Source organism: Anarhichas minor, unplaced genomic scaffold (assembly GCF_050575085.1).
Source record: "Anarhichas minor isolate MPS153535 unplaced genomic scaffold, ASM5057508v1 ptg000009l, whole genome shotgun sequence".
Classification (NCBI taxonomy): domain Eukaryota; kingdom Metazoa; phylum Chordata; class Actinopteri; order Perciformes; family Anarhichadidae; genus Anarhichas; species Anarhichas minor.
Window position 1 is genome coordinate 2,039,503 of NW_027466455.1, and position 21,181 is coordinate 2,060,683.

At 40.7% G+C, this 21,181-nt stretch overlaps 3 protein-coding genes across 3 annotated transcripts; 2 read left to right on the top strand and 1 right to left on the bottom strand.

Annotated features, from left to right (window-relative positions):
* Nucleotides 1-524: 524 nt before the first annotated feature.
* Nucleotides 525-2,428, top strand: LOC142945951 (uncharacterized). Its single transcript, XM_076086890.1, has 6 exons — nucleotides 525-567; nucleotides 641-985; nucleotides 1,078-1,362; nucleotides 1,859-1,990; nucleotides 2,101-2,132; nucleotides 2,252-2,428. The coding sequence occupies exons 1-6, from the start codon at nucleotides 525-527 to the stop codon at nucleotides 2,426-2,428; spliced, it is 1,014 nt and encodes a 337-aa protein (XP_075943005.1).
* A 2,586-nt stretch (nucleotides 2,429-5,014) lies between these two features.
* Nucleotides 5,015-7,615, top strand: LOC142945952 (uncharacterized). Its single transcript, XM_076086891.1, has 4 exons — nucleotides 5,015-5,069; nucleotides 5,187-5,876; nucleotides 6,638-6,786; nucleotides 7,140-7,615. The coding sequence occupies exons 1-4, from the start codon at nucleotides 5,015-5,017 to the stop codon at nucleotides 7,257-7,259; spliced, it is 1,014 nt and encodes a 337-aa protein (XP_075943006.1). The 3' UTR covers nucleotides 7,260-7,615.
* A 2,840-nt stretch (nucleotides 7,616-10,455) lies between these two features.
* LOC142945953 (uncharacterized) lies at nucleotides 10,456-13,258 on the bottom strand. The gene is made up of 6 exons (XM_076086892.1): nucleotides 13,214-13,258; nucleotides 13,109-13,127; nucleotides 12,943-12,996; nucleotides 12,373-12,573; nucleotides 11,299-11,664; nucleotides 10,456-10,907 (listed from the first exon to the last, which is right to left on the bottom strand). The coding sequence occupies exons 1-6, from the start codon at nucleotides 13,256-13,258 to the stop codon at nucleotides 10,456-10,458; spliced, it is 1,137 nt and encodes a 378-aa protein (XP_075943007.1).
* Nucleotides 13,259-21,181: the final 7,923 nt, after the last annotated feature.

A 21,181-nucleotide genomic window follows, 5' to 3' on the forward strand; every position in this document is an offset into this window, starting at 1 on the left:
ACACGCACCTAAACCACGGCCATAGCTATCAGTAGCTCCTCAGAGGACGCTGATTGGTCCAGTTTTGCAATTTCTGTATCTAAGTACTCTGCCTGCGTAATTATTTTTTTTAAATCAACAGAAGCATGCATTTCCCGAAATAGTGTCCATGTTACAGGCTTAGGCGGAACTACTTTCTACTGAATAGTCTACTGAATAGTCCCTCTAATAAGCTGGGGTCAGTGTTTTGGGAAAGCGAGGCTGTGGTTGAGGTTTTTTAATCTTCTAAAATGCACCCGCTTCACTTTATTCAGGTCAGTGCAACCAAGTGTTATAATACAGCTGTCCTTGGATCTGTTACCCTCACCCACATTTTTTTTCCACCAGCCTTATGCATGTAGACACACTTTCAGTTCGAACTGCAAGGTGAGGATGACGAACCAATCAGACCTGTAGGATGTGGCAGAATGTAGGACAAGTGATGAATTTGTTGTCTGCTGTTGCTTCAGTCAGAACTGCTGTGGAGAAGGAGCCGTGCTGACAAGATGATGCTGCACTTTGTGAATGTTTTCCTGCTCTGGTCTTTGAGTAAGTAAGAAAAATCCTTTTCATGAGTGCCGGCAAACACAGAGCTGACCACATCTCCATCTGTATATTTCAGGTGCTGCACAGCTAAGTGACATCTCTCAGCCTGTTGCGTTCCAAGCAGTGAAGCTCGGAGACTCGGCGACCATTGAATGTGACATAAAGAGTGAACTGAAAAAAAGAGTGTGGTACAGATTCACTCCAGGCGAGGGACTACAGCTTGTGGCGGCATTCAATTATTTCTACAACCACACTGTATTTGCTGATGAATCTCATTTCCGTTATTCAGTCAAGTTTGACAGAATCAACAGTCACCTGAGCATATCTGCAACAACATGGGAAGACGCTGGAACATACTTCTGCGGAGTCTTGCAGTTCAAAGACATTCAATTTGGATCAGGAACCTTTTTGATGCTGAAAGGTATTCATTCTCTGTATTCCAGTTAACACACCTTAATTGCGGTAACATAATCATAATGCTAATGATCAAGATTCTTTGATTTCTTCCCCAAGGTGCAAACGTGATGAGTGAATCCAAATCAGTCCAGCCAGGAGACTCTGTGTCTCTCAGCTGTTCCGTTCAAACTGGCCGCTGTGCAGCACAACACACTAGTCATCACTCGGCTCCACAATTGATGTACTCCTCTGGAGAGAAGACCGTTCAGAGTGAAGGGACTACCTGCCTGTACAGCCATCTTATGAGGAACTGTAGCTCCGATGACGCTGGAACCTACTTCTGTATTGTGACTTCATGTGGACAGACACTGCTTGGAAATGGGACCAGGATTAATATTCACAGTAAGACAGAAATGGTCACTATACACGTACAGTTTTAGTCCATCGTGCTTCCAATTCATAGCAAATAACAGAAATCGTAAACACAGATTCTATTTATGGCTTAGTATCAAAAAATGCTGTGAAACCCAAGATTAAGTCCAAAGCCAGCTAGAGCTGAAAGGATTAGTTGATTGTTACTGAAGTGAAATGTGAAAATTGACTAATTGGTCATTGTCATATTTCAATCAAAGATTCTAAACATTTGTCCGTGTTTTCTGACGTTTTATAGACTGAATCATTAAAAGATAATCAGCAGATTCATAAAAAAAACAAAAAGAGGAATTGTTATTTGTAGCCCTAAAGCCAACGTTTTCAAGATTTTGCATTCTTTGTATTGGGTGGTGACAGATATCCTAAATAAACCAAAACTATTTGTATGGCTAGATACGATATGTTCTTGCACAGCTAGTTATTTGTAAAATGATATCAATCACTGTTGGTATAATTTCCTCTCCAGACAATGCTGTCACCAAACCAGCTGAGCTGAGTCCAGCAGTTATTGCTCTGATGCTGTCAAACATCATTCTGGGGATTGTGACACTCGTCCTTACATGGACACTATGCAAGAGTCGGAGAAAATATTCCTCAGGTATTTAAAACCATATTGATCGGCTGTATGTCTGCAGCAGAGTCAGATCCATGTTCTGTTACATGTTGCTGTAACTGGAGTTGACTGTAGTTATCTCTTTGTTTCTTCAGAGGCAACTGATGGGTCTTCTGAAGGCCACCAGGTAAGAGTTCATCTCAGCACCTACAGCGTCATTTTTAAGCTGAATATAATTTTTCTGTTTGATATCCTATGGCCATCTTTGAGAACAAGCCTTAATCATTTTAATCCCAATTCTCACAGACGGGTGATGCACTTATCTATGCACCTGTGTGTTTGGTCCCCAGAAGCCTCCCGCCCACTCAAGCTTCAGTGAAATACAGTGGAGACTCTGTCATTTATTCTGACATCAGACACTGTCAAAGGAACCAAAAGGTTTCATCTCTGCAATGCAGACAAACCAGGGATATTGAAGACTGATGGAGTAGGAACTGCTGAGCTGTACATAAACAAGAAAAACACGACCACCAAGGAGCTCTGTATCTATGTATATGTATATGAACAAGTCAGTTTAGCACTTCCTCATGTCTGCAATGTAAGGCCAGTCAGTGGAATATTGTCCATACTATCTTCACATGGAAATAATAAAGTGCTTTCATACATGTATTGGTGGGGCTGCTTCCTCTGTACAAATAACTGAAAGGCTTTACTGAATTTGTCTGGTGTGAATAAGTGTTGTTGTTTTGAATTTAATACGCATTTGAATCGTCTAAGTTCTCTTTGACCTGCTTTTCTCTGACATCAATGGGTAAACTATTTGGCAAGATTACAAGTCAAGCGACCACCGGGTGTTGGAGGCAGCTGTAGTGCGGTACTGGCCAGGAGTGAAATGAGGCCCTCGTAAGGCTGCCAGAGTAGGTGACGGGAGGCTGCCACCAGTCCAGTATGGAGTGAGTGCACTATATATTTTCTATTCCTTTAGTCTAAAGACGTTCAAATAAAAAAATGAAAATAAATATACAGCATTGGATGCAGACATAAGCAGAACATGCTCGAAAATCCCCTCTGGTCTGTTAATAACTTCTTCTAACCAGAAATGTAAGCGGGGGGTGCAACCTTCAAAACTAGCCAGCTCTCTGCATTCTCTTGTTCTGACTGCTGTGGTAAATAAGGTGTGAAGTGCTGTGAACCGGTTTCCGCTGGTGGAAACTTCAGTCCTCGCTTGAGCACAGGAAGACTGGCCCAGTCAGAAACCAAGAACAAAGAGAAGTCATTTTATGAGGGCAGCTCTGTAAAATGAGGGTCATGTCTTAAATGCAAATATAGGAAATGCAATCTCACTGAACAAACTGCAATAATACAGTGGGGGGTATCATCTTAGGCTCTGGTGCCTATTATGTAATAAAACAACTCAAATAATGTAGTGGTTTCAGACAATGTTGTATGAGCCATAAACTACTCATCTATCAACCAGACAGCATCCGTGTGATTTTAAATCCCCAAGGAAACCACTGCAAACAACTTAGGATGAACGTCATGCGCCTTTATGCATTTGCCAGTTCATAATCTCTATAAACACAATCTGCACAGTCTGTATGCAGCTGGGCAAGATTGGTATCGGAAGCATTCTGGTTTCTGTTTGTAGCATTGACCAATCACGTAAGAGGAGGTTTTGGTTAAATTAAGGTAAACACTCTATGTTGAGGGCAAAAGAGGTGGATCACATTGGCTGAAATGCAATCTGGTAACCCATCAGCTATCATCCGACAATGATTTAACTTTTTATTTCTTTAAAATGAACTTGTAAGCTTGTTACTTGTGAAACAATCCGGTCCTATATGTCACATCTCAACTCCAACTACAAGTGTTGTATCTCAAGTTGCTAATCGGAGTGGAAACAACGAGCAGATCACAGAAAATGAAGTATTGGCCCGGATATCCTCTGGCTACACCGGAAGCCCAGAAATACATCCCCTAGCCACCAGAGGCCTCTCCGTCATCAGACCAATAGCCAAGGGTTCCGAGATCCAGTTTATTATTGATCACTCATTATGCACACGTTTATTTTTGTGTATTGCTTTAGTTTGATTTTATTTTTCATTTGCCAGATTTGTAGGCCAAAGGTATTGCTCATTTTCTGTGCGTTCTCCTAAGAGTGACCAGCAACACGAGCGGGCCGCTGCAGTGCAGAACCTGTCTAGGCAACAAAACCACTTGGTTATCTGTAGGAAAAGATCGTGGTTTGGTTCAAGAATAGTTTGTTACATATGTGGCGTAATTAACGTAACAAAAGTAAGGTTAAAGTGATCTCCTCTGGTGAGAGTCCGATGCTTGTTTGACCCATGTATCTACCCCGACCTCCTCCTCACATGGACTTAGTCGCTCTTTTTACACTGCGTCACCTGACTTCATAGAAGCAGCCCTGACGTCCTGGCTCAGGACTACGTAGAGTTTATACAGATTACATACAGAGTGTTTTCTCAGGCATACGTACAAACAGTGAAGGGGAACAGCCTATACATACTTTCACGTGTCACATCGTACTGCACATGTATATCAGACCATGTTGAACTGTTGCTGTCTACTTCTAGTTGTATGTGACCATCAATACCTTCAGTTGCTGCTAAAAATGTTGTCTTACGACACCACAGATAACTCTCTCGGTGTTTGGACTAAAGGAAAAGTCATTCATGTCCTTAACTGTGAATCAAACAGCAGAACGCCAAAGCAACATTTGAAAGTGGTGAATGTTCTTGAATGTTTGTTATCTTGAAAATGATTCTTGAAAATGATTCCTTCCAAGCCGTTTGCTATACATGCTATATGTGGCAAGTAGCTATCAAATAATCAATGCTACGCACTTACAACTGTGGTTAGTATTTTGCACACGCTGTGGATGAGACTCTTCTTAAGACCAACAAAACCGAAGTAGGGGCCGCTGAACATGTGTTCACTGTTTGTCAAAATAGGACATCTAATCTGATTGGCCGATCAAACACAGTCTCCTCTGTGAAGAGGGAAGAACATACAGAGATACACTTCATTCATCACAGCATTTGAAGCACAATGACACCTTCAAGCTTGGCATTGTATATCACATGTCTGATCTTGACGGATATGGGTAAGTTGTATTTTGTTATTGCCTGTTGTTTGCTTTAAACTGTGTTTGTTTGTGACATGTTTTCATGCATCTTTACATACTAGCATAAATTACTTGTGTATTTGTTTGCCTCCTCAGCTGCTATGGGAACTTTAAATCAATCCTTGTTATATTTTCTATCGGATGATGTTGGGGGAAATGTGACTCTGCCGTGCGTCTGTGATGATGCAGGGTTGGTTTTTTACTGGTATAAGCAAACGCTGGGACAGAAACCAAAGCTGATTGCTGCATTCTATACGTATAACCGTAATTGCACCTTCCACGGTGAATTTAAGAACAATCCACGTTTCTCATTGGATACTGAAAGCGGTAAAAGTCACATGAAGATTTCAGATCTGCAAATTTCAGACTCAGCCACTTACTACTGCATAGGGAGCAATTTGATTGACTTTAAATTTTGCGATGGCACTACTGTCAGTGTAAAGGGTTCAGGTTTGAACGTCCCAGCTTTGGTCCATCAGTCAGCATCTGAGACCATCCAGCCAGGAGGCTCTGTGACTCTGAACTGTACAGTTCACACTGGGACCTGTGATGGACAACACAGTGTTTACTGGTTCAAAGACTCTGAAGCATCTCGTCCAGGACTCATTTACACTGATGGAGGCAGGAATGATCAGTGTGAGAGGAAACCCAACACACAAACACACACCTGTGTCTACAACCTGCCGATGAAGAGTCTGAATCCGTCTCATGCTGGGACCTACTACTGTGCTGTTGCCTCGTGTGGACACATACTGTTTGGAGACGGGACCAAGCTGGACTTTGAGGGTTAGTAACACTAGCAAAGGTTGTCTCACTTAATAAATTGTGATCATAACTGCTGAAAGGATAGTCTAAAAGTCTGCCTAAAACTGATACTCACTTGCCAATAGTAATTACTGGTCACTGTAATCATTTCTTTTGTCATCTGGTCATAAAGTGATTCCTCCGCTGTGGGAGACAGTAGACAAAATCTAACACAGCGTATTTTCTCCCCTAGTTTGTTACAGCAGTCGTGCTTTGGCAGATACTTCACTGGGTCGTGAAACGTTGACCAATGTGTCTTTCAATTGGCATGTGGTCTCTGAGTATTGTGTTTGCAGGCAACCCAGTCACCAAAACAAAACGATGGTATTTTACATTTCTGCAAACCACGGATACGTTGAATCTCGACATTTCTGAAGCAAAAATACGTTCATATCAACAATACTAAATACGCCTGTTTCAAAACTAAAAATAGTAATTCGGGAGAAATTTTTGGTTCCTAAACGTTATTGATAATGCATTTCGGGATATGGGAGTATAATTCCTCTGCTGAAAGACACCAATTTGATTTGTCCAAATCAGACTGCTGAAGCCTTGTGTCAATTAAATTACTTAAATTGAAAAAGCTTTAGGAAGGAACATTCTACTATGACCAGTAATCCTTTCAGTTGTACAAATGGGCATGTCAGTATTCATTTTTCAGATATACTTGAGAGAATGCAACTAGTCCTTTAAATCAACATTAAAAATCCCTATAATGTCTCCTGATATCTGTTTCTGTTCAGGTGACGGGGACTCTCTGGTTTTGGTGTATTTCTTGAGTGCAGCTTGGGCATTGACCACCATGCTGGTTGTTTTACTGGCTTTCTCACTGTATAAGAGCAACCAAAGAAACCGCCAAAGTGCAGGTAACTGTTACTCTTTGAATACGACAGTAGGTATTGAGTACATATTCCATTTGAATAACATGGCTTTCATTTTGTGTGTCACAACCAGAGAGTAATGAAACATTTTCAGAAAATTCTCCTCCGAATACAGCCGTAAGTATCACTATTTTTAATCATGCAGCAATATCTTTATATTCTTTACATGTCGGCTGCTGCTATAACGTATGCGCAACATACAGTTAGCAAGTTGTCAATATAATTTATATTGACAACTTGACAATTATGTTTTCTTGACAAATGTTTAATTCAAGAGCATTAATGTGATTTTTTTCCGCATGTCTCTCTTGTGCTATATTGTTTATTATAGCGATTGATAATTTATTTTATATTTTGTTCCCAGCTATGTGTAGACGCAGAGAACCTCCATTACGCTGCTTTAAGGGATCACAACTGCAACAGATCAAGAAGACAGACGGCCAACACCCAGCAAGAATGTGTGTACTCCAGCGTAAGGCCGTAGGGCCGGAGATGATTCTGTGTACCAAGACATCTGCTATTGTTTCTGAAACACGAACACTTTATTAAATAAATATAAGGGCTTGCCTTGGAAGAAAAGATGTTCCACTGAAAAAAACACTGCAAGACTGATTATTACAATTGTTAAAGAACTACACTCACAGGTCTGCTGGTGTCGTTGTCTACTCTGAAAGTTTCCACAATTCTAACCAGCACTTCATCTCTTACATCACATACTCAGTGAGGACAAAGCCACCACAGAACATTCTTTGCAGGTTGTTTATTGTGCATGCTGCCACAAAGCCGGTGTGTGTAACAAGCTTTTTGCTGTTCGGAGTAAAGAGAGGAGATCTCAAAGCATCTTGTGTCTTTGTCTCTGTGGTTACAGGCAGGATGTCACTTCATCACTGCTACTTTATTTCTCTCCCTATATGCTAAGGTGGGTCTGTTGCGTGACAAGCACTGTTGCATAATGTTACGGTTTTCTTTTGCCCTGACGTGATATAACTAGATGGAAAAAGAGCTTTGCATCTTAACTATAGATCCTATGCAGATCTAATCTAAGCAGGTCTTTGACAGGAAAGGTGTTTAGGTCCTTTACAAAGTTAGAAGCGGAGATGCCACAATGTTAGTGTAAGTATTACATTTACAGGGGAACGTGTGAAGATGAGTGAGATCGAGAGCAGTACTAATCAGCCTGATTTACCAGGTAGTCTGAGTCTAAGGAAAAAGATGCTATTGAGGTGCAATGTGGAAAATGTAGGAGCTGGATATACAGTGTTGACTAACATCTCATCTTCACAGGAGACGTTTTGTCCGTGTTGGAGCTTTAATTTACCCCAAATACTTAAAGTAAGAGTTGCGCACCGGAGAGGAGAATAATAATTTTTCTAAAAACCTGTCACTTTGACATGAGAAGGTCCAACAAAGAAAAGGAAGTCCATAGCCACATCCGAGCAGGTCACAGAGATATTTGAACACGTTTAATCCAAACCCACTCCATCAGCACACTTCCAGCAGCACATTGTTGCCCAGGGAACTCAGGGAAATCCAGCCGATTCTTGGAACAACTTCCACTCTGTTTACTTTTATATATGGCACTATCGGTCTTTCTTTGTAGCAAAGATTTCCAGAAACTGGATTACATTTTCAGTGATCCTTTAGCCACTCGCCCTCCTCTTTCTGTTCGCCTCCACGCTTTGTTCGTTTTTTTCCCCCTGCTCCCCCAGCTCACAGGTGTGTCCCATTTATCACTTTCCCCACCTTCCCTTCCTGTCAAGGTTGAAAAGGGCTATTCCATACTTTTTCTTTTCACCCTGTCGACCCGTCCACATTTCACTTTAGGTTCACACACACAACTGCGGCCCAAAGCGGGGTTTAGGCTTCAGCACTCTTAGTTTATAACTAAATAAACTTAACTTGAACCTGCTACATTTGATCGACGTTGTACATGTTTGGACTGCAGGCCAGACCCGTAACATGAGAAGGTCCAACAAAGGTCTTAATTTGTTCACCTGAACAGCTCCTCGTGGTGCAGACCAATTACTGATGTAACTAGTTCTCAAGTTCACATTTGAGTGTTGAGTGTCTTTTATTTGTCTTTCAAAAGCTACATTTTTAGATAATTATAATTTGCAAATTAAAAATAAACAATACCCGAGAATCCTTGCCGTACATATGCAGTTGTATGTGGAATAAAACCAAATATATGGTTTTATTCAGTATACGCAGAATAAAATCATTTTACTATTAATCATAGTAGTAGTAGTAGTAGTAGTAGTAGTAGTAGTAGTAGTAGTAGTATGTCAATGATAATGGTCTCAGCATGTAGTCCAGTCGGACAAATTAGTAAAAGAAGCAGCACAAAAGAACAACATGATGAAGTAAATCAGAAACACGACTATTTTTACACAATCATGATGAGGTTGGTTAAATTTAAAAGTAGTGAGACAATTAAAGAAAAACTACAATTCTTTGTAGAATTGTTACGAAAACTACGACCATCCAAAACAAACCATTGCATCCCTCACAGATTTAGCATCAGTGGTAACACTGTTGCATGTAACTAAACTGCACTACATTAATATAAAGTATTCAGACTATTGAGTATTTAGTTATTCATCAACTGAAAACAACGGAACATATTTCTTATCATTTGTCGTACCTTAAATTTTGTTTGTGTGAAAGTCCCGGAAAAACGAGTGTGTCATTATGTAAATTCCCTCAGTGAGAATATTATTCTGTATATTTTTGTCTTGTTTCATGTTCAATGACATTCCAGCTTCATCACAGAAAGCAGGCCGCACCTTTCACAATCAGTATCTTTTCACAGTCTTGTAGTCGTCAGATGAGACATTTCTATAAATTCTCTATAAAAGAGTCCAGTGCCTCTGAAAGACCCTGTGTCCTTGTGTTTGTGTACCGGTGGTTTCAAGCAGGATGTCCTCATTTTGTTGCAAGTAACCTTGTGTAGCTCCACCACTAAGACTTTCAGTGGATCACAGGGACCTATCTTTGTGATCAAACTATATGTTTAGAAGCAGCAGTTCAGTGATGTTCCATAACAGTGTGATTCTCTGTGTTTAACCACACACAGGTTGTGAGTAAAAAACACAGATGTTATGTTGCGCTGTGGTTAGAAAAACCTGAACAAAGTTTAAGAGTTAATAAGACAATAGATTCAAAGTATTTTCACTGCTGGGTTTGTGCAGCTAATTTGCATTTCACTGTGTAACGCCTCATGCCGACTGTTTAACGCTCCGGTCCTGCTGTGCCTTTAGCTCCATTAGCTGTTAGCTCTGTTAGCCAAACACACCGTAGGATTCCAACCAGCTGCTAACAGCTAACTAGCTCTCCTCCTACCGACACAATAAGAAAATAAATGTCATAAGAAAAGTAGGGAGGAGTCAGCAGTAGTCAATAAAATATATTTTCAAAAAGTGTGAATCACCACAACCACACGAGGTCCATGAGCCATAAATAAGCACAACAAATATTAGGCTGATGGGTCGAGCAGTATAAAGAAAGATGCACAAAGATGCATAATCTCCACCTACAAACAGTAGTCAAAGTGTTTTATTTAGAAAATTGTAATACAGTCAAACAACAAAATGTGTGTAAAACCTTTTTATTTTTTAGTGATAGCATACATTTTACAAAGATACTGAGCTGAGATATTTTGAGCCAAACTCTTTAAGACTTCACCAGCTCTTACCGATGTAAACCAGGAGACAAATAGATACTAAGAACAAGAGAATCACAGTTCTAACGATGGAGAGCCAGACTAAGGTTGTCATCTGTGCTATTTGGTCTTTTCCATCAACTTTGATGAGCAGCTCGCTTCCATTACCGAACAGCACCTCCCCGCAGGAGGCCACAGCACAGTGATAGGTTCCAGCATCTGAGGAGCTCAGGTTCACCTTCTGCAAATGGTAGACGCAGCTCTGTGAAGGATACCCTGGAGGTGTGGAGACGTGTTTACACTGATCCCCGTGCGTCTGAAGGACGCCTTGGCGAGATCCGTGTCGGAACCAGTAAACGCTGTGTTCTCCATCACAGGTCCCAGAGTGTATGGTACAGTTGAAAGTCACAGTGCCACCTGGCTGGATGGTCTCAGATACTGGCCACTGGACTATTTCTTTGAGGTTGGCTCCTACAATCCACAGAAAATTAGGCTTTATTTATGTCTCATTTTTGGAGACATAAAGTGTAAGTAGGGCCTTTAACTTTTCTTTTCTTTTCTTTTTTTTAAAGGGGTTTAATATGAGAATTAGCCTCTTTTGGATCCAGTTATTTTTCTGTGAAAATATATGAAAACTTCAAAGGAACAGCATATTTTAGTTCGACAAGTGTTGATTGGAAAGATAAATATCAAGAGTTACATGATGATATGTTACATATGATGCATATCTGCTTGTTTAACAACTATAAGCAAATGAACAGTGACAATTTAGCAAATACATGAGGTGATTGAAAAAAACTTAAATCAGATGATATGCTACCTCTGTCTGTTATCTAAAGTAAAAGCCAATGAAAAATAATACCTTTGACGCTTAGAAAGACCCCGTCTCCAAATTCCGCCATGTTGGAGTGTGTGCTTCCACAGAAGTATGTGGCTGAATCTGATAAACGGACGTCAGAGATGTTTAAATGATTCATCCCTTCCTTCCTTTGCACAGAGAAACGAGGGTTCTTCTCCAACCAGTGGAAGACTTTGGATGGTTCATCATACTTGTAAAAATTAGACAGGAGCTCGGGTCCACTTCCTATGGTTTGTCGGTACCAGGAGAAGTGCATTGCCACTTGGGTATTGTAGAAACAATGTAAAATCACATTGTCCCCGATGCTGGCAGATACAACCCCAGTGTCCTGTTTCACTGCTGCCGACTGGATCCCTGCCGACAGGTGAACTAGGTCAACAAAGAGACAATGTTATAGAAGCATAAACTCACATTTAATTTTTGGGCCTTAATTAGACACTCATACACTGAAAATATTTCATACGAAGAAACTTACAGACTCCGCAGATGATCATATACAGGTGCATCTCAGAGGTCTCAAGAACAAAAAGGTTTGATCGACGGAGCAGAAACCAGCTCAAAATGGGGTTACGTTTGATTGGTTGCTAAGAGGGTCAAACTGTGTGACACTTCAAAACATCCGTGTTGGCGTCAGTGGAAAATGAATGAACATATTAGGATTGCAAAACATGTAAAATGCAGTTCTCAGCTTCTCTTCAATGCAGGTTTGACAGTTTACAGAAAGTGAGATTAGAGATTATAACTTCTTCTGAAGCCACACTTGATGATATTATCCCAACATCTTTATGTTCTCGTTATATTTCACTTTGAGCCACCCACCCAAAAGCATCATTTGAGGATATCTCTTACTATTACCAGAATAGTGTCACTTGTATAAAAAGGTAATTTTTGGTTTGATTTTTCCTTTTTTTTAACAGTAAGACTGTTATAGAGTGGCTATGAGGTTTCATAAAACAGTAAATTTGCTCCAATTATAATTATAATACCTGCTTATTATTTATTTCTTGTTTTTTTTGTGACGCAAAACAGATTTTGTTTTTATTCCGTTTAAAATCAGACTCAATCAAGCAGGTTCACCAGAACCACATTCAGACTCCAGCGAGGCGTCCGGCAGAAAACCAGCCCAGCTGCGGACCAACACAGCTTTGCTGCCACCTTCGACCTGCTGTCCTCTGCTCCCAGCAACAGCGTCTCCTTCTCTGGCCAGGAGCAGAGCTTTACTACGCTGCTCCACAGTTCCCTGCTGGGAGCTGACACCAGGCCATATTGCTGGGCCCGCTGGAGGGAAGGGAGGCACGTGAGAACCAGAACCAGGACTGCGGGGGGGGGGGCCAGACTGTCACGCCCTCCTGTGGTAAAATGAGAAGTTTTCTAAATGGATGCTGGTGGTCGGAAACACGGTCACCTTTGACCAGAGGGAACGCTGAAATCAACACAATATGAAAGGTCCTCGTAGTAGCTTCAAAAAGAAATCTACGGTGACCACAAAGGAACTTCCCTCCTACGGCAGATAAATGTGAAAACAACCTCTTGTCTTTCTGCAAAGTGAAGCTCAAACATCTAACTGAAATAAGATTAGCCAAAACAGAGCTTAGAGTGTTTATTTCTATGGGAAAGACAGAGCAGGCCATCTTGGTAGACAGAGACCTGTATTGCCACCTCGAGGGGACAAGTTGAACTTGTGTGGTGAGCAGGAGTCAACTGATGACACAAGAAGAGAGAGAATGGTCGTGTGCACATGAGCAGTGGCTCCTCTGAACTGATAAAAGCAGCTGTGGGTACTTAACATGCTGTCTGTGTCTGCTCGTTCTACCCATCTTGTCAACACCTCCCTTGAATTTGACAGACACAACACATTGTGGCAATAGGCTACATCTCCAGCTCCATCATGCTGATCCTTGGTGCAACACATTCTCACTCCCAGCTCGTCAAACAGCGACAGCTTGGTCAGGGTTACATGCATAGTGTCTTTTCAAAATACACTTCTAATGGATGTTTACTCATTTTTTAGGTTTACATGGTTAGGTGTAGGCAACAAAAGTATGGTTGTTACGTAACTTACATGCGTGGCGTTAGTTAAGTGTGTAAGCTACATAAAAACATGGCATTAACTTGGTATCACTCGAGACACAAAGGACGGTCTCCTGGGTGAAAGTCCTGTGTTTGTTCAACCCAAACATGCACTGAGTCTAACCGTCTGAGTTGTCGCATCAGACAGCTCAAATTGCCTCTGGTACAGATATCAGGTGGTGAAAAATTTGAGCTTCCTTGCATGAGCTATTCATTACCCCGCCCCTTTCCAATGAAAGCACAGTGATATAATGGGTACTTGCTGTGACAAGGTTAACCGCAGGAGAGCTTCACCTTAATAACAGCTTTGCTTCTCGGCAGCCTTAGTAAGTACTGATATTGAATTGTTCTGAGCAGCAAATACTATTTTAATCTCTATTTTCCAGAAACCCATCTTTATTTTCTTTTGTACTTGCAAATTGGTGGTATTGATCTGATTTAGGTGTTTTGATTTTTCATAGCTGAAGAGTGAATCTGTTGTTGTCTCTGCTGTCTGTTCAGTATCTTATGGGTACTTTATAGGTGTATAGAAGATGCATAACCCAAGTATAATAATATAACAGTAATATCACAGCTATGACTGACACAATATAACATGCTTAACAAAATAATAAATAAGTAGAAATAAGTAGCATGAGATTGCTGATATACACTTCAAGCACTCCCTTCTTCCTAAAAGTGATGTTTGAACAACCTCAGTTTCAATCAGTAAACTGCTTTCTTCTTTGTTTTAATCTCAATTCTTCAACACAGGATTTGATTTTGTTGTGTTAAACTCAGATTGTGTGTGTTTGATACAGTGTGTGACTCTTATTTACAGGATCTGGGCTCAGATGACCTGAACTACATAGCTCTAAGTATGAAACCAAAAAGAAACCGCAGGCCTGCATGTGAGGGAGAGCTGGAGCCAAATGTTGTGTATGCTGCCACCAGATAGACTAAGGTGGCAACTGGAACTTCTGCTTTGTCACATTAATCAAATGTGGGTATTAGGTGGAAGGAGCCAGTGGCAACAAATACATTTTGAATAATGATTCTGTATTTTCACGCTCGTGTTTCTTTATTTTGTGTGAGAGTGAAAAGAGTGTGATTAATGTGTGATGGAGGAGGAGTCAGAAAGGACACTGACTTGGTTGGTGGAGGGAGGGACATAAACATCACTTGTTTGACAGGAAGAGACAGAACAGTGTGGTTTGATAACCACTGAGGTTATAATCATCTGAAGTCACGGCTCTGTGGAAACCATGAGGGGAAGCTGAGAAAACTGCCCAACTTGTTAAAAACAAAATTAAATTAGCTACAGCATTTAGACTTTTGTGAGGAATAGTGGAGAAAGAAAGATAACAATGGAATAATCCAGCCAAACACTGTCAAGTTTACATGCACAAAATATTCTGGTTTCTGCCATTATTCTGAAAAACAGACAAATATTCCTACTAAACTTTTTCCATGGCTAAAGAAAATGAAAAGTCCACCAATATATCTGTTTATATGCAGCTGTATATACTCAGATTAACGGAAAACGCCCCTATGACATTTTATTACGATATGCACAAACCTGTTGATATCTATGTCTTTCATAATTTCAAAAAAATAGGTGTGTTCTTCTTCCCGACCAGAAACGTGGGGTTTCTTTGGCCATGCATCTCTACCTCAGCCCTGCAAACTGATTGCTAGTTGGTTTGGAGAGAATAGACTAGTTTGGTCAGAAGTTGGCGGCATGGGCTACGATTTATGCATGTCTCTAATCCGCCAGTAAATGGAGTAGAAGAAAGGCGTTGGTGTGAACTAGTATTCACCAGTACGGATTCTGTGCTGGCTTCTGAAAAACGTAGTTACGTTGTGTGAGATACAGCATGTGACTGTAAATACTTTATTGATTTTCAGGATCTGAGCTGTGAGGACCTGAACTCTGCAGAGCTGAGGTTCCTTCCAAAGTCAATAAGAAGCAGGAGGCCTGCATCCGAGAGAGAAGTGGAGACTCGCGTTATTTATGCTGCCAGCAAATAGACTCTTGAAGACTCTGTAACTGTAGAGCTGATGCTTTATCATGGTAATCTATGTATTGTGCTCATGGTCAGATTGCATTGTTTTCCTTGTGTGTCTTTCTGTCTTGCTCTCTGCAAAAAGTGTCTGTCTTGATCAAATCTGACTTACTCATATAGAGAGTGAGATACCAATCATCACTTTACAGGAAGAGACGGCCGAGTGTGGTCTGAGCACAACTAACACACATGTCAGGAGGCCTCTAAAGTCAAAGCTTAGCAAAGTATAAAGAGAAAAAACTGCAAACTGACCTGCTTGTTTTAAGAAATAAAACCAGCTAAGGTATTTGTACAGAGGAAATGAGTCAAAAACTAAAAAAGTCTCCATCACAGGAAAGTTTCAGTCATGACAAAAAAAACTTCTAATGACTTTTTGTTTCCAAAGACCAACAATAAGGAAAGTCAACACTTCATTAGTGCCTATTTTACAAGCCCTGTAGTACAGTATAGTGTTTGTAGCAAAGGTTGTGTAGCCTGCATTAGACTTAAGCTTAAAGGATAACTGCTGTTCATATCATTACTTTCAGTCTAAATTTAGACTTCCATCAGTACGGATTTATATCCAGTGACCACAGAAATAGAGATGCTATGTCTGCTGAAGAAGTGAGGCCTCCAACAGCACCTGCATACATTTCTGCTACAGTAGGTATGCAGTGTAATCAGCCTAGGGAATTCAGGTCACTTTGTCTAAGATCTCATTTTTTTTTTAAAAGATTCAATATTAAAGTAATTGTATTATCTTCTTTTGATCGCGGTAGACTGTATTTTCCTCAAATTGACAGGATATACTGACTTTTAAAGATTTTAGACTCTATTGCGAACTGACGAAGGGAAAGTGTACATTAAAAATACAGAGGGGTAGCTTTCTGCCCTGGCGGTGTTTGCATGCACATGTGGGCAACAACAAGTCGTGTGGCTCCTCCCCCCCCCCCTGTCATTTTCCACTGCGGTGAACACTTTGTGTATTAGCGAAAGCCACAGGAAGACTGGCCTTCAGCTCTCGGCAATAAAACCACAAGCAAACAAAAGCTTTAATACTTTCTTTAAAAATGTGAAGATGAATCAGACAGCATCTCAATCTCTTCTCAAACTGTCCCCTTCTTTGCCGACGACACTGACCAATTTCCTCACACTTGTTTTGTTCTTTCACCCACATCAGCATCCTGCTTGCAGAAAAAGTGCCTTGAGCAGCCTCATACTTGTAGGGCCAGATGACAGTGTCATCCTCATTTAGCTGAGCCTACAAATGTACTTCCCAGCTCAACACAACTTACACTGTTAGGGCCCTCAAATGACCGTGTACCATTCATCTATTGGCATGTGGGCTTCTCCCCTTCCATTTGGTGATTCCCAAACAGCTCAGTGAGTCTTTCTCAACAGAAACAGTCTGGAAGAAGGTGATACAGCAAGAGCCTCATCAAAGTAGAGTAAAGACAGAAACTCACAGGATCAGAGCAGGACTGTCTTCAATTCATCAGCATGGAGGATGTTGTTTTTTTGAGTGTGCATTACAACAAACAGCATCATCAGCAAATCAGTGATTAGCAAGATGAACATAGAAAAACTCGCCTTCCTCTTTAACCCTCCTTCCTGGAGCTAAGCGATTTTAAGCTCCATTGCAATAAGACGATGATACGCACAATGATGAGCTTCACTATAACAGCTACACTTCTCTGCAGCCTAAGTAAGTACTGGCATTAGTTCAATACTGAATCGACAACAGCTGTTACCACAGTTGTTTATGGGCCTTGTTATCCGTTTGTTGCATTATCAGCTGAGAACTAAATCTCTTTGCTTTTTGTCCCAGGCTGGATCTTGATCTCAGTCTCTCAGTCTCAGACTGTCACACTGCTGTGCTCCAACTTCTCCAGTTCTCCCACCATGATAATCCGGTTCACACTTGTCAGCAGCACACAGGCCCGCTGCATCTCCTCCATGTAAAGTTCCAGTGAGTCCGCTTCATTCGACAATGCGGTTGAAAGTGGCAAATATAAAATGGCATCCAACATCTCCGCTGTCTTTCTCAAAAATATGCACGTGGGTTTGTCTGACTCTGGCCTGTATTTTTGTTTATTTCACATAAACAGATACACAGTAATTATCAGTGCGACATCTTTAAAGGTTCGAGGTAAGAATGTTGTTAAGTGTCATTTAGCTACTAACACAAAGAAAACATGTGTATCTTGTCAAAATAAGAGAAATACGGTGAATCATTTTTCCATCATCATGTGTAAAGGCAGTGGTGAACCTCATGTTTTAACTTACTGGGGTTCACAGAATGTCGAGCTGACAAATCTGCTACCTTTGAATCCGTGCCTTAATAAACTGGGCTGCTCCAACTGCAAATCAAAGATTATAATAGATGTCTTTATGGAATACCATTGTAGTAGTAGTAGTAGTAGAAGTAGCGTAGAACAACCCCCCATGACAATGTAAGGGCGGCAATATTGATCATTGTTCAATAGAATCTTATTGAATCATCTTTCTTGTAGAACAGCCTGGTGAAACAAACCTGACGACTGTGATCCTGAGCGCTGTGACTGTTCTCACTTAGGTCATCATTTGCCTTGTTGTCAGAATGATGCAACTCCAGACAGGTGCTGTCTGAGGACTGTCCTCGGTTTCGTTTATTCTGCTTTTGCACATCCTCTTGTCAGTATTCTCTGATTCTTATTTGCAGAATCTGGACTCTGAAAGACTCAAGTTTCCATCCAAAAACTGAAGTGGGAGCTCGACCTTTTTACTGCAACCGTCCTGATAGCGATACCTGGGCTTTGTGTACCGAAGTCTAATCCGATACCAGTGTTTAATCAACTGGCTGCATGCCTCACTGTGTGGAAGTGACTGGGATCATTCTTTTATGTGTAAGGCAACAGCTATTTGAGTCAGTATCAAACCGATATCCGTTATCCATATCAGTATCGGTGCATCTCTAGTTCAAATCAGACAGAAAAAAAACATAAATTTGAAATCAAAATGCAATGGCGTCGACAAGGTAACGTGTTATGCCGTTGCAAAGTGCTGTCCCATTCATATTTATACCATTTCAAGCCCTTGCAGCCTTTCACGCTCAACAATTTACCTGGTGAGGTCAGTTAAGGGACAAGGGCAGGCTGCAGCGTATCATTCGCTCTGCCGAGAGGGTGATTGGCTGCAATCTGCCGTCCCTCCAGGACTTGTTCGCTTCAAGGACCCTGAATCGAGCAAGAAAGATTGTAGCCGTCCCCGCTCACCCTGGACACAAACTGTTCGTGCTCCTTCCATCTGTCAGGAGGCTGCGCTCCATCAGGACCAAGACCTCACGCCACATGAACAGCTTTTTCCCCGTCTTCAGTTGGGCTCATCAACAAAGCCTGACTCTGTCATCCCCAGGACAATTTCCTACCGGTCACTCCCCTGCAAATCCCTTCTATGTTTCTTATTTAAATACACTCGACACTTTCACATTACACTTACATCTCATTTGTTATAGTATGGTATACTGTTATCTGTTTGTTTGTGATGACCAATACACTGCATGGAAGGACCACATGTCCACTTGGAAGTTTAGATTCCGATGAAAGTATTCTAGCTTTTGGTTTCAAAGCATCAAAACAGATTCAATATTTGCACATAATTATTTATGATTTATATCTCCACATCCTCATTCTGTTCATGTCATTGTAGTTTAATGAACTGTCTGAACCACAAGACAGTGTCAACTACAGAATATGGCGATCACTTTTCAATAATTTGCAGTAAATGAAAGGACTTGTTATACAACTCAAAGTTCTATGTTGCAAATAGAACGGGAATTTCATCTTGTTTTATCTCGACAATGATATGAATCAATTTGTAGAAACATGATTGACGCACAGACATCTCCATCATGACTTGTTTTTCTCCAGAATATTAACGAGCAACTTCGGGGAGAATAAACATCTGTTCCCATCGCATTATTTTTGCTTTCCTGAATAACGCTTCGGATACGTCTCTAGTCTTGTTGCTTCTTTAACTCTTTTCTATCACCTTGCCTAGTGAAGGAATGAGTGAGGTACACATCACATGTCTGACAGGAAGAAGAGGTGTCTGAACAAGACTGAGGTGAGAATGAAGCCGAAAGAGAACAAATAAACAACTAGAGTATAACACCTAGCATTGGTCATAAAGGAAAGACGAAGACAAAGTGTAGATGCTAACCAGCACCCAATAATAGCAACAGTAAAGCCTCGACCACAGGAAGGTTTTCAGCCATAACCACACACATCAAAGGCCTGGCAGTTTTTAAACATTAAGAATGATGCTACTTAATAAGTTTCCAATGTATATTTCAACCCATTATGTCACTCTTTCCACTAATCCACTCATCACTTCACTCAAATGGACTAATTGACCTTCATGAGACATGTCAACAGCTGCTCTCAGACTTGTAGAAATATACAAACTCAGACAACCACATATGGGAGTATTTACTCATCTTAAACAACGCCTGAAAAATAAGACAGTAAAGCTGCATTTTGGTACTCAGACAGGTTGACACTGAATGAACCCTTTAACAACATTTGTATGTGGGAGCTGGGCCTTGGAGGATTATTGGAGGATATGTGTAATGCAGTGGCATAAGGTAGTTATGACGGGCCCCAGTGCACACTAGTTACTAGTTAAGAAGCACACAGACAGATTTTGCGACAAAATTAGTTACTGTATATCGGTGGACATCAACATACATACTAGCCAGCAATCATCATTGCATGTCAGAATATGAGAAAAATACCAACAAAAACAAGAACTTATTCATTTAATTGAATATTTTATCGTTAATTTCTGGTGTTATAATTGAATTAGAATAAGCAAATAATGTTGTCATAGATTGCTACTGACTGTGTTACCCAAAAATGAAAACCATAACAGAGATGGGAATGCCTTTTCAAGGAAATATATAGCAAATGGCACATTACCTCATTTAAAGACAGAACAATATTACTGGGTGGCATTCTGAATCAATGACAAAAGGCTGATTGCACTATTTATTGCCCCAACACAACTGCACAATGTTTCCTTGTCTTTATGACCCTGGTGTAATTGATGGACTATAACATGTAATCATCACCAGTCCATAGAACAACACTGAATACAACAATTTGGATGCAGACTAATGTATACTATATCACCATAATGCACCTATAGTTCATCCATCCATGGCCAAATAAGCAGGGTACTTTCAACAATGGCATGGTCGCTGTAGCATCGCAAGCACCATCCGCAAATGTTTCTAGGGAATATCAGCATCCAAACACAGCATTCACACAGCGCAGCATCCATTACTAAAGCATGGCATGTGGCCTCTACAGGATCCTCGCCAAATCCCAGCCACAATGTGTGGCAGCTACTTTCAGGGTCTCAAGTGGACTGTGCTTCCAATTCATCATCTGGTTTGACTACAGCACATACTGTACAGTATTCCCTTCAGTGGGAAATAACATCATCCATCTAAATATTACCAGGCATTAACATGTTAACTTGTTATTTCCTCAAAGAGTGTCAAGATGCTGTGAAGCTTTACATTTGACACATCTCAGCTTTTTGATGAGGTTGTGTGAATCCTTGTATATCATTATATTTTATGTACTTTGGTGTGAAGATATCTAGGATGTCATGACATTTTGTGAAAGATAACTTGTCTCGTATTCATGAGGCTGAGCGTTTGCATCAACGCTATTTTCCTGAAAGCATTAATGTGGTCAGTTTGATCAGAAAACTAAAAGTCATGCTCCGCCTCTTTACGTTGAAAG

Excerpts from the sequence above, each read along its gene's own strand:
- LOC142945951 (XM_076086890.1), top strand. The coding sequence starts at position 525 with ATGATGCTGCACTTTGTGAATGTTTTCCTGCTCTGGTCTTTGA. Across the intron at positions 568-640 it reads TTTCCTGCTCTGGTCTTTGA|GTGCTGCACAGCTAAGTGAC; the intron begins GTAAGTAAGAAA and ends TGTATATTTCAG. Across the intron at positions 986-1,077 it reads AACCTTTTTGATGCTGAAAG|GTGCAAACGTGATGAGTGAA; the intron begins GTATTCATTCTC and ends TTCTTCCCCAAG.
- LOC142945952 (XM_076086891.1), top strand. The coding sequence starts at position 5,015 with ATGACACCTTCAAGCTTGGCATTGTATATCACATGTCTGATCTTGACG. Across the intron at positions 5,877-6,637 it reads GACCAAGCTGGACTTTGAGG|GTGACGGGGACTCTCTGGTT; the intron begins GTTAGTAACACT and ends GTTTCTGTTCAG. Across the intron at positions 6,787-7,139 it reads GTTACTCTTTGAATACGACA|CTATGTGTAGACGCAGAGAA; the intron begins GTAGGTATTGAG and ends TTTTGTTCCCAG.
- LOC142945953 (XM_076086892.1), bottom strand. The coding sequence starts at position 13,258 with ATGCATGTAACCCTGACCAAGCTGTCGCTGTTTGACGAGCTGGGA. Across the intron at positions 12,574-12,942 it reads CCCTCGAGGTGGCAATACAG|CGGGCCCAGCAATATGGCCT; the intron begins GTCTCTGTCTAC and ends CCTTCCCTCCAG. Across the intron at positions 11,665-12,372 it reads GGAGTCTGAATGTGGTTCTG|TTCACCTGTCGGCAGGGATC; the intron begins GTGAACCTGCTT and ends TTGTTGACCTAG.